Here is an 11,899-nt window from a genome sequence, read left to right as displayed (position 1 = left end):
GCGATCTGGCCCGACCACAATGTTGAACTGGACGTCTGACAAAGCTTCGGCTGATACTGCGATGTCGAGGCCCATAACTACTCTCGCATGGTGGTTAGTGTGTAAAGGCCAAAGGCAAACTCAGAACAAATACCCAAACCTGTTAGTGCATTGGGGGCTCGCGGAGACGAGCAGAGACTCACGATAATGTGACCCCGTCGCCCCGTCTCATGGACTTGCGGCAATGGCCCAGAATGCCCGGCCGTGCCTCGTAGAAAACTCGCGGGTGCTCTACGGGCCCGTCCGACTTTCACATCAGCTCGCGGGTACCCCTCAGGGCCGACCCGACTTCAATAATGGTCTCAAGTTAAGTCCGGGTAACCAAGTGTCCAAAACATCAAGGGGGGAAACCCGAGGAATCACCCTCGGTGGATTCCACTCGATGTAATCATCAAGGTGAACGTGGGAGGAATCACCCTCGAGGTCCACAATTGAGAGGTTGCACGACAGAGTCATATCAGGAGTGGTCAAGGAGGAACCACCCTCGATGACCACGACCGGATAGCTACACCACAGAATTATCATCAGGAGTGCGTTACGAGGTATCACCCTCGACACTCGATAGTAGCTCTGCAGAGTGGAGCAACAAAATGGGCGTGATGCGATGTGAGGTTTAGGGCTCTGGTTGTCGATCACGTTGATCGAGTCATCGATGATGAAGCAGGGACAACAAGGACAAGATGGGGGTCACTGATGGATCACTAATCAACCTATACTAAGAAATTTAGGATAAGCAGGTTAGGTAACAATAAGCAGGTTACAAAAGCAGGCTATGCATCAAAATAGGAGCAATCAATTACAGTAGCAAAATGTAATGCAAGTATGAGAGAATGGAATGGGCAATATCGAAATGATCAAAGGGGGGCTTGCCTGGAAGCTCCGCTGAAAGTGAAGAAGGGTCGTCGTCGACGTAATCGATCACAGAGGCATCGACAGTAAAAAAAATATTTTTTTGGTTTCGGCTTCGGTTCGGTGTTCGGCTTGTCGGTTTTTATGCCCACCCTCCTAGGAATTTTCGGTATAGGTATAGATATTAGAATAGACCCAAAAACAACCATATAGGCCCAAAAGCATGCGGCCCATGATGGCCGAACGTGCCACGAGCCGGCCCATATACTAGTATACTAAAAGGGCACGGCACAACCCGTTAAGTAAGTAAATGTGCCGGCCTCCCCTAAAAAACTGAAAGTAAATGTGCCGGCCATGCCGTGCCAGGCAAGTTTAGACTTGGGCCGGGCCGGGCCGGCCAGGTGCAGGTGCGGGTCTTCGAGCATCTCCCCCAGAGAGAGAGAGAGAGATCACTCACCCCCCACCCCCCTCCCCCTCCGCCGCCGCCGCCGCCTCCGCCTCCGCCTCGATTTCGACTCCTTTCCTCTCCACTGCCCCTTCTTATACGGGACGTTCATGAGGCGCCCCCGCCCGGATCCAGCCCCCCGCCGTTCTTCTACCAGTGCTGCTGCTGGCGCCCACGCCGCACTCCCGTGCCGCCCGATGCCCGCTGCCAGCGGTGGTCAACCAGCCGGAGGAAGGTAACCCCTACCCCCAAACTCTATATTTCCTAACCCTAAAAGCCTTAATGAAAATTTAGGTGACTTATAAGCTCGGTTATCTTATCGAGCCTTGCCTATAGTTAGGATGGGCAAACTAGCCCAGCCGAGCTAGGGTTTCGAGGCAAGGCATATTATTGGTTTGGTCCCCTTGCTTCCGACGGCAAGATTTTCATTGTTCTTCGTTTGGATTTTAACTTGACGAGATACATTCATCACTTTGCCATGAGGTTGAGGTTACCAACTTCCCTCGAACTGGCTCAATTATTGATTTGCGTATGACAGCTTCCGGATAGACATATCTATGTATCTATTATTCTGCTTCAAGTGTTTGTTTTCTTTTAGCCAACACGTCAAGTGCTTTGAAGTCTTTGATCAAAATATGTTCAGTGCTTAGTACAAGAGAAGAGGGGATTCAAAAAGGAAAAAACATGACAGGCAACAACAAAAATCTGTTTTCTTAACAAAAATCGTAGTACATCAAGTGATTTGTTTAGTGTCATTGAATTTTTTTCAAAAGTACAAGTCTCTGATCAAAATATGCACAGTACTGACAAGAGAAGAGCAGATTAAAAAATTATAGGAAAAAACAGGACACACAAGAGCAGGTCAACAGAAAAATCAGTCATTAGAGCTGATGTTTTAGCTGTAAAAGGAGTATGAAAGCTGCTATGGTCACTGCTAGCTTTTCACTCACCCCCACACTGCCTGCAGCACCTGCACGTCTTGCCATGGCGGTTCCTTGCTGTTGGCAGAAAGCTAGCCCATCAAGGCTAGGTGGGCTATTTCTGTTTGGGCAAAGGATGCAAGCAGCCCCTTAGATTTTTGTATTATCTTAATGCCTTATCGCTAGCAGATCTGTTTTCTTGCTGTCATCTCAGCTAGTTTCTCACTCTCTTCATAGGTTAGTTGAGGTGTTTGATGTCACTAGGTGTCTTTCTCTGTACACGGCTTTCATTATTGATTCATCAGTTTTGGGCTTTTGCTGTGAAGTTACTTGTATTTTAAGATACCAGGCTAGCTTATATATTATAATTTATTATAATGTCAATGTCAATATAGTGTCCAGTATAATGGTTTTTACAACCATGCTCTACTTGTTGTAAATGACATTGTTTCATCTACTCCAGGGTAGGGAAGATGCAGAGCGAAGAGGCAAGCACATAGGTTGCTTTAACAAAAAGCAAAATGCTAGCAGAACAGAACTTATGCAACGTGAGTCTTCATACTTCTATTGCCCCTGCAAGTATTTTTACACAGCCAAACTGTTGTAGCACTCACAATTGTTTACCTGTACCATGTTTCTTTAATTAACTAGGACCTATCCATCCAGATATTACATTTGAAGATGGATTTGGTTACTTGGTTAAATCCTGTCAAAGTTCCTCGAGTGAACGCACCAAACAGATTGAGTCAGAACTATCAGAAAGTTTTGTCTCCCTTGCTTCATTTGTTGGTAATTAATATTATCATATGCCCATTATTTTCCATTAATTTTCTGAGTACCCCTTCATTGTTGCAACCACTTAATTTTCAACTGACATGTCGTGTTTCTTTAAACAGATGGTATGCATGTGATTAACTCTTTTGAAGAGGAATTTGAGGATAATACCTGGAGCACACTCAGTGAAAATGTTGCTTTAACTATGTCTGAATGTGTCGTCTCACTTGCTTCATTCAATGGTGATTTTTGTTCGTCGTATTCTCGCTTTTATTTTAACTTATTTCCCCGATTATTATTGACCAAATTATGATGTGTGCAGGAAATTCAAGGTGTTTTGCTTGCACAGGCGTATATATAAACTGTAATCCCGTGAGAATCCTTACTACAGCAAGTTTGGTTAAAACTTCTGGCGATGGAAACAAGATTGATGATAACTTGCGGGTTGGTATTGGCAATGCGCATCATTGTTTGTGCCTTTTGTTTGTCCGTTTATGACACTGGTTTAACCTTATCATTGCAGATTGAAGTGCACCTTAATAATAAACAACATGTCACGGGGACATTGAAACATTATGATCTACGCTATAATGTTGCAGTTGTTGAGATCATGGGTTCCTACAGTTCTTGTGCAGTGGATGTGGAAGAGCGTATTTCTTTCACCCCTAATATTGAGGTTTTAGCTGTAGGGCGTCTCTTTGAACGTCCAAAATTAATGGCCTCAAGAGGGGTGTTAATTGACAGAAAAAGCAAACTTGCTTGCGAAGAGCTTGGGATTTCCACTTGTAAAATCACCAAGGTATATGTATATTTTGCCTGCTTGTATGTTTCGCATGTTGCAAAATAATTATTTGTATTAGAAATATGATCAATGGATCATTGAATCTGTGTATTAATTACGCATTACCATTTTTTTGCATCCCGTTTTTCTGGTGTCACTTATGTTTTTCTTTGTTCTATAGGCTGGGATTGGAGGGCCTCTTATTGATGCTTGTGGGAATTTGATTGGCATGAATTTCTTCCATGATGAAGAAACTCCATACCTACCGAGGGAAAAAATTCAGGAAGTCTTGGGATATTTTGATGAACAATGGTATGTCTTAACATTTTTTGTAATGGTATAATGTTGAGATTTGAGGAAGCTCTTTTTGATGCCCTGAGATTTACATGTTGTACATGGTTTCTGTTCCAACAACATCCGCAGTCTTCACAATTTTCCACGCTCTTTACCATCCCAAGATTCCCAACATTAAGTAGGCATATCTTGCTTGGATATATAGTAGCCCGAAGGCTCAAGTTCTGATCTGCAGCTTGCTGAGGCTATGATTCCATGGGCTTATCAATGTTTCTACTCCTATTAGCCTCCTATGTAGGAACTTGAGAACGCAAGAATAGGTAAGAACATGGAATCAGATGCCATGGTTAGTGAAATCCTATGAATCAGATGCTAGAAATCCTACAGGATTAAGTAGTCAAGAATTGATCGATTGAGATATTTGAGTGATCTACGGAACAAGTCTAGGAAATTTAAGGCCTCTTTTGGTTTAGAGGAATTTTGTAAGAATTCTAAAGGGTAGGAATTTTGTAGGGATTTTTTTTCCTTTGGAGCCCTTTACTTTGTAAGAATAGGTTCCTATTCCTATGTAGGATAGGAATCAGTACTTCCCATTTTCAAAGGAAAGAAAACATTACTCTAGACCCAATGAAAATTTTCCTATCCTAGTGACATCTTTCCATAGGAACTGAGATACATGTCATCTCACTTATGATAGTTTTCCTATTCCTATGATATTTCCTACCCTATGAACCAAATGAGGCCTAAACGATGATTAAAGTAGAGGGACCAAGGGGGAGTAATGTTGATAAGGAAATGAAGGAACAATATCTGAAATTTTAGATCTCATTCTGAAAATCCATAGTGCTTAATTTGAAAATCCCATAAGGTTTTCTATGATACTTTTGTTAATGCTATATGTTCCCACAGGCCTAGAGTTGTGAGCTTAAAACCAAGACTACGTTTTTTTTCCCTCAAAAAGAAAAAACTTCCTACTCTACAGTATGGTTTGTTCGGAGACGTGTACTTTTTTGTGATAACATTAAGACCCCATTAAGTTGACCCCATTCAGTTATTGATATTAACATTATTTTTTTCCTTTTGATTTTGTAGCATGTCGAATGACAGTTGGTCTGAACCAAGAGATCGTTATTATATACCAGCTTTCTACTCTATACCGTATGGTTTGTTCGGAGATGAGTACTTTGATAACAAAAAGGATGCATATTCTCCGTCTCCGGTTTTGTGTTGAGACTATTTGTTGGTTGTTGTTGCTCCACTCTATGAAGTATGGACCCGCTTGTTTTTTCTTTTTTGCTTGTTAGTCCTTGTGAAGTCGAGACTGCTACATATTCTGAGGCATTTGCACTTAATTGTAGCCTATGTGCTTAAAGAATCCTAAGCTAAATCCTTGTTTAGTTATGTGTTCATTTCTGCCATCCTCATTGTATCTCAGATACACATTGTTGTCTCATACTACAAACAAAATAGTCAGCACAGAAAAGTGCTTGGAGTAAAATTTAGGGCAGCAAAAAGTGATTTTCTTTTTGGCACCAAAAAATTGTACATCTTCAACAGCTGCCCTAAAGTGAATTTCTTTGGAAAATGATTAAAAACAACCTACTGATCTTTTCCTCTGCAACCTCACGTGGCTCACGTCAGGCTTCCTACCACTCCCCCAACCTTATCTTCTTTCGGAAGCTACTCCTCCACCGATAATTCAATCTGGAGAGAGCGGCGATTTGGTGCCTGGACTCAGAGGACATGAACAGTACCATGATTTGAAAGGGGGAAAAGTTCAAATTTTTTTTGTGGTGTAGGGCAGCTGTTTTTTAGTCCCAAAAGCCTAAAAACGGTTAGGCCCTAAAATAGGGTGTTATTAGAGATGCTCTAAAGGGCGAAGCTAATGGAGAATAAAACTGTTTTCCTTTCTTTTGGACCATTTCTTTGTTTGTGCGAGAGAATCTCGCACCCTATCTGCAATCAATGCAGATTAATACTTAAAGTACCCTTGTGCACCCAAGCCGAGATGCACCCTCGTAAACAGTAAAATAAAATAAAAATAGTTAAAAAATTAAGAAAGTCTGAAACTTTTTGGAGACAAACTTTGACGAATTCTGAATATGCGTGCTAAATTTCATGAAGAAACAACATTCCGAAAATGCTTCCGTAAAAAAACAAAATTGACACTCCAAAAAGTCTCTTTCTCAGATCATCAAGTTTTTTTTTACGGTACCATTTTTTGGAATGTTTCTTAGCACGCATGTTTAGAACTCCTCAAAGTTTGTCTTCAAAAATTTTAGTTGTTTTTTATTGTTCACGAGGGTGCATATGAGCTCGGGTGCAGAAACTTCATGTTCGTATGTGTCAGCATTATGGGCTATGGCTATTCATGAGTGACACATTACTGGAGGTCTGGTGACCTAATTAATCACAAGTGCCATAAAAATGAGTGTTGTGCCTGCATCGATACATGTCTGCAAGCAATGCAATGAACACACTGCCTACCAAAAACCATCGAATCCGGAAACATTGAACTCCATGACCCCCTTGAGGCTTGAGCACCCCGATCCAGAACTCTCCCCCAAAAAAGTCGACATGCTAATGTATGAAGAGGGTGAAGAGACGTCAGCTCATTCGGTAATACCCAAATAAACAAAAGACGCGAGATCAAATAGTGTCGAGATGATAACCTGCGAGTCCCCATTTATGCTGAAGCCATCTCCCTCTTGTTCTTTTGCTTTTCCACTGGCCACAGCTTGAAGACGGGCTACGGTGCGTCAGTGGCTGCGGGCGCACTGTGAGCTGTGCGTGCTGTCTTTTTACAAGGAACCCCTGCATTTTAATTAAATGTCGCAAAAATCCCCTAGAAGTGTATAACCCTCTGATGGCTAATTCCCCTAATTCCCAAATCATGAAATGAAATCCCTAACTCTATCCACACGACGGCGGCGGCGGAATCTTCTCAGGTTCGTCGTTGCTGTTTGGCCGGCGAGCAGTGGAGACGAGGAGGCCAGAAGGCCGGCGTCATTTGTCTGCTCCCCACTTCTCCTGTGTTGTTACAGATGGTTGGCGCCGGTGACCAGAAGCTGCAGTTTACTGTTTGAACAAGCTGAACAGCTTACATGCACATACTGCAGAGTGAAATACTGCTGAACATAGCATATCATAAATTATCAAAAATGTTAAGTTATAAAGTTATAAATATTATGAAAAGGTATAATAATTTTGAACACAACATATCATCAGAATTTTCATGATATAAGAATGCAAAGATATAAATTGGCCATAATGCAAAGATATAAATTAGACAGCACTACACAACACTCATCTTTTAACCCCCAACATGATATCAGAATGCAAAGATATAAATTAGACCGCAGTACACAACATATCATCAGAGTTTTCATGCCAAAATGAACTTCATAGCAGTACACAGCAGTACCATTGCATCACAATTTTGTCTGTGAACCAAAGCAAAATAAAAGGGTCTATGTTGTCTCTGAACCCCAACAAAAGAAGCAGTTCATTCATGAACTATAATGCAGCAGAAGTTCATTCATGAACTAACACTAGATGTGATCTATAAGTGCAAATCAAAGGGAGAGGAAATCATGAAGATCATCTGCAGCAATATTCAGTGATCTGTGCTGCAGAAATATTCAGATGACTATGCTGCACCAATATTCAGTGATCTGTACTATTCAATACAACAAAATATCAGTTAACTATGAAGAACAATTTAGTTATCTACTTTACATACACTGCACACAGTCACTACATCTCTAATGCATTGCACTTGCACACACTCAGCACATATATTCAGTTCAGTGCAGCGCACACATTCAGTACATCACCTGTCACGAAAATTCAGTTAACTATACAATCAGGTGTCACCAAAATTCAGTTAACTGTACATCATCTGTACCCAAAATTCAGTTACAAATCTTTCTAATTTTTAGTTCGAACAATCTCCAGATTCGAGCAGAAATGACCAACAAGGCAAATGATCACATCTGAGCAATATTATAGGATAATTTGTTGCGCACACAAGCATGACCAACTACTTTGACAGGAAGAGGCGCCTACTTTCAAAACCCCCAAATAAACCATAGCAAAATTCAGGAACAATGTCCCCATATCTACTCCGCAACAATCCACATACACAATATCTCGCATGGCATGGACGAAAGATGAAGATCAAGCACACCAGAAAATTACTCTCACTCCGGCAAACCCTACACGATGTCATGGACGAGGAAGAGATACTCGTCATGAAGGAAAACAGGGAGGGTGCAAGTTACCATACGAAGGAGCTGCTTCGTCTGGACGACGACGACGCGGGTCGTCCATTGCCTCTGACGCCGGTCGCCGTGCCACACGACCTCCGCCACCGCAGCCTCGGATTGATTGCGAACCGTGCGAAAGAGAAAGCAGAGACGAGGAAACGAAGCGGCGAGGAGTTAGAATGAAAGGCCACAGCCTTCTAGGTACCTATGCGCAAACATAACACGCAATCACTTCTCGCTGTTGGAGGGACTTCTTGGGATAATTAATTAAATCCCAAGTGGTTTTCTGCAAAATAACCACAACACCAGCTCTGCCCACACTCACACCCACTGACATGTGGGCCATACACCAACTGTCAAGCCACGCGGGTGGCACATACGGTGGCATACGAGCGAAGGCATGGGATATACACCATTTGGACAAGTTATGGCACCACTTTCACGTATTTGCAACTTTAGGCACTAAATTGAACACGCCAGACAAGTTTAGCCACTTGTGGTGTATTTACCTCTAGATAAAACAATACCATGCATGTCGAATTGTCAGTCCACCACATTCTTTTTCAATCCCATTCAGCAAAGCCATTGATCATGGTTGCAATAAATAATACTAGGTACAAACAAAAAATATATATAAAGAAATAGGTGGTTGTCGATAGAATGCAGCATCATAAATATCTGAGTAGACAAGCATGCTAAGGAATAATTGATTTAAGCTGCGCCACCCTCGCCCTTCATTGTCTCATCTAGAACTCCTGCTTTTTGCTCTCCAGGCTGTACCTACAATTCTCAAAGAGAAGTGTAAGCATGATTTCCTCTTGCTATTCATTTCATCTGATCTCTTTGTGGATCTAAAGCAGACACCAGATAGTGATCGGTATGGCGGCAGAAACTAAGCAAGAAATAGCAAGCCCAAGTGCATATGAAGGTCATGTGGTAAGGGTGCTTATTATTATGACAACCAAAAATAAAGTCAAAACCACTGTCATAGGCTCCTAGCACACCGACAGTGAGAATTTTTTGAAGGGGTAGATCTTCCGCGGCCGGGCATGACCCAGAAAAGTGTGTTCGGCCAAATGAGATCGAGCGTGTTGGGTTATGTGGTGCACCCCTGCAGGGAAGTTTATCTACTCGAATAGCCGTGTCCCTCGGTAAAAAGACGACCCGGAGTTGTACCTTGACCTTATGACAACTAGAACCGGATACTTAATAAAACACACCCTTCCAAGTGCCAGATATAACCCGGTGATCGCTCTCTAACAGGGCGACGAGGAGGGGATCGCCTATGCGATGCTACTTGGTGAACTTACCATCTACTCTCTTCTACATGCTGCAAGATGGAGGTGGCCTGAAGCGTAGTCTTCGACATGATTAGCTATCCCCCTCTTATTCTGGCATTCTGCAATTCATTTCACCGATATGGCCCTTTACACATATACCCATGCATATGTAGTGTAGCTCCTTGCTTGCGAGTACTTTGGATGAGTACCAACGGTTGCTTTTCTCCCTCTTTCCCCCTTTCCCTTCTACCTGGTTGTCGCAACTAGATGCCGGAGCCCAGGAGCCAGACGCCACCGTCGATGACGACTCCTACTACACCGGAGGTGCCTACTACTACGTGCAGCCCGTTGCCGACGACCAGGAGTAGTTAGGAGGATCCTAGGCAGGAGGCCTGCGCCTCTTTCGATCTGTATCCCAGTTTGTGCTAGCCATCTTATGGCAACTTGTTTAACTTATGTCTGTACTCAGATATTGTTGCTTTCGCTGACTCGTCTATGATCAAGCATTTGTATTCGAGCCCTCGAGGCCCCTGGCTTGTATTATGATGCTTGTATGACTTATTTATATTTTAGAGTTGTGTTGTGATATCTTCCCGTGAGTCCCTGATCTTGATCGTACACGTTTGCGTGCATGATTAGTGTACGATTGAATCGGGGGCGTCATAATAGTCATGGCCATTAAAGATATAGTTGCAAGCCAAAGCTTTCCCACTAGCTAGCTGAGTAAAAAGATGATATCACTGCCAAGATATTGGTATCATTAAGAGACCCTGGCAAACCAAGGAAGCAATGCCAAAATCCATAAATCGCGTGAAGCCATGGCTTCAAGCACAATGGTAGGTTTACACCTGTGGCTGGTGTATTGCCCTATCCAAGCCACCGGGCAGTTCTTCCACCTCTAATGCATGCAAGCAATACTCCCAAGCATGCCCAGCCATCCCCTTTCTTCGTGCATCGCCATCAACTTCTTTGTGTCCTCCTCATTTGGAGCTTGAAGATACTCTGGGCCAAAACCCTAGATCATTGTCTTCGCAAACACTCACACATATTTAATGGAGGTATCTTCTCCAATGCGAAGATATTCATCGGTATAGTCGGCGGGAACGCCATATGCAATTAGAGCTAGTTTGGTTTGCTTCCACACTTGAAAACGCCTGGGCTGGAGCTTGCCTGGTTGCTGCCTGGTCTTTGTTTGGATGAAGCCCTGAAAAAATTGGAGGAAGCCTGGCCTGGACTACCCAGGCAAATAATTAGCCTGCCAGGCGTGTCCTTTTGGTCACCTGGGCGGGTGGCGGTACTAGTCTGGAGCGAATCCAGTTATTTATATGTAGGATCTGGGCCATTTGTCAGTATTTTATATATTTTTAATCCCGAGTGAACTCCCAGGCTTAGGTCACACTCCAACACAGCAATGCGGCCAGGCTGCCTGGCCAGGCTACAAAAATCAAAATCTAAGGCGCAGGCCAAGCAGCATTTTCTCCCAGGCACGTGGCCCAGGGTAGCAGCATTTTTTGATATGCACTAAACCGAAGCAAACCGGCAGCATTCCTCCGACGAGTTAAAAAACGACAATTTTGCTCGCAAGCTTCAATGATGCGAACGAAAAGAGACCTACGCATTCGATGTCGCCTACGGAAAAGGTGAGATGGATATGTCGGTACCTTGGCGAAGTAGTCCTTCATGACCATCTTGTCCGCAAGAGCTCGGTTGCGCGGAATGCAAAGCCGGCCAACCGTGGATCGGCAACGCTTTCTCTTAGGGCCCTTTTCAAATTTGTCCATTAGATGCAACAACACTAGGTTGTAGACATCGTCGTCCAAAATCATCTCCTCTATGTCAAAATCATATGACGAAGAGGACGACGAAGAACTCCAAGCATCCATCTAAAAAAATAAATGCATGCCTATGATTTTTCCTAAATCTCGCCGGTCGAAATTGAATCAACAAATTGCATTGAACTTACCTTCCCCGGATGCAATTCCGCCAGCCGGAATCAAGTGCCACCCTTTTCTTCTCATACGCCCACTGGAGCAAATCGAGCAAACCCCTTGGCCGTGACACCGGCGTGTGCGTTTGTCCCTCGCGCCATTCCGAGGCTCACCGGGGTTGGAACCAACTGGATCCGCCTGCTACAAGGCCGCTCGCGAAGCTTCGGGACGGGTCTGGGGAAAAATGAGCACCCTCGGCCTCCAAAATTGGCGGAGAAGATGCGTCCGGGGGAGTGGAGCTATTGGATGGCGCGGGTGGGG

General features: G+C 43.6%; 1 protein-coding gene and 1 long non-coding RNA gene across 2 annotated transcripts; one reads left to right on the top strand and one right to left on the bottom strand.

The window, feature by feature from the left end:
* The first annotated feature begins 1,359 nt into the window (after nt 1-1,359).
* On the top strand, nt 1,360-5,520 carry LOC119304068. The gene is made up of 8 exons (XM_037581227.1): nt 1,360-1,568; nt 2,717-2,801; nt 2,905-3,042; nt 3,150-3,269; nt 3,350-3,471; nt 3,551-3,826; nt 3,990-4,120; nt 5,195-5,520. The coding sequence occupies exons 2-8, from the start codon at nt 2,795-2,797 to the stop codon at nt 5,331-5,333; spliced, it is 933 nt and encodes a 310-aa protein (XP_037437124.1). The 5' UTR covers nt 1,360-1,568; nt 2,717-2,794; the 3' UTR covers nt 5,334-5,520.
* Nucleotides 5,521-6,470: 950 nt separating this feature from the next.
* On the bottom strand, nt 6,471-11,892 carry LOC119304067. The gene is made up of 4 exons (XR_005148096.1): nt 11,614-11,892; nt 11,312-11,533; nt 6,775-9,150; nt 6,471-6,682 (listed from the first exon to the last, which is right to left on the bottom strand). It is a non-coding gene; the product is annotated as an uncharacterized LOC119304067 (long non-coding RNA).
* Nucleotides 11,893-11,899: the final 7 nt, after the last annotated feature.

Source organism: Triticum dicoccoides, chromosome 5A (genome assembly GCF_002162155.2).
Source record: "Triticum dicoccoides isolate Atlit2015 ecotype Zavitan chromosome 5A, WEW_v2.0, whole genome shotgun sequence".
NCBI classification, from domain to species: Eukaryota; Viridiplantae; Streptophyta; class Magnoliopsida; order Poales; family Poaceae; genus Triticum; species Triticum dicoccoides.
This window is presented reverse-complemented; position numbering and strand designations above follow the sequence as displayed.

Excerpts from the sequence above, each read along its gene's own strand:
- LOC119304068 (XM_037581227.1), top strand. Across the intron at positions 3,270-3,349 it reads CTCACTTGCTTCATTCAATG|GAAATTCAAGGTGTTTTGCT; the intron begins GTGATTTTTGTT and ends TGATGTGTGCAG. Across the intron at positions 3,472-3,550 it reads AGATTGATGATAACTTGCGG|ATTGAAGTGCACCTTAATAA; the intron begins GTTGGTATTGGC and ends TTATCATTGCAG.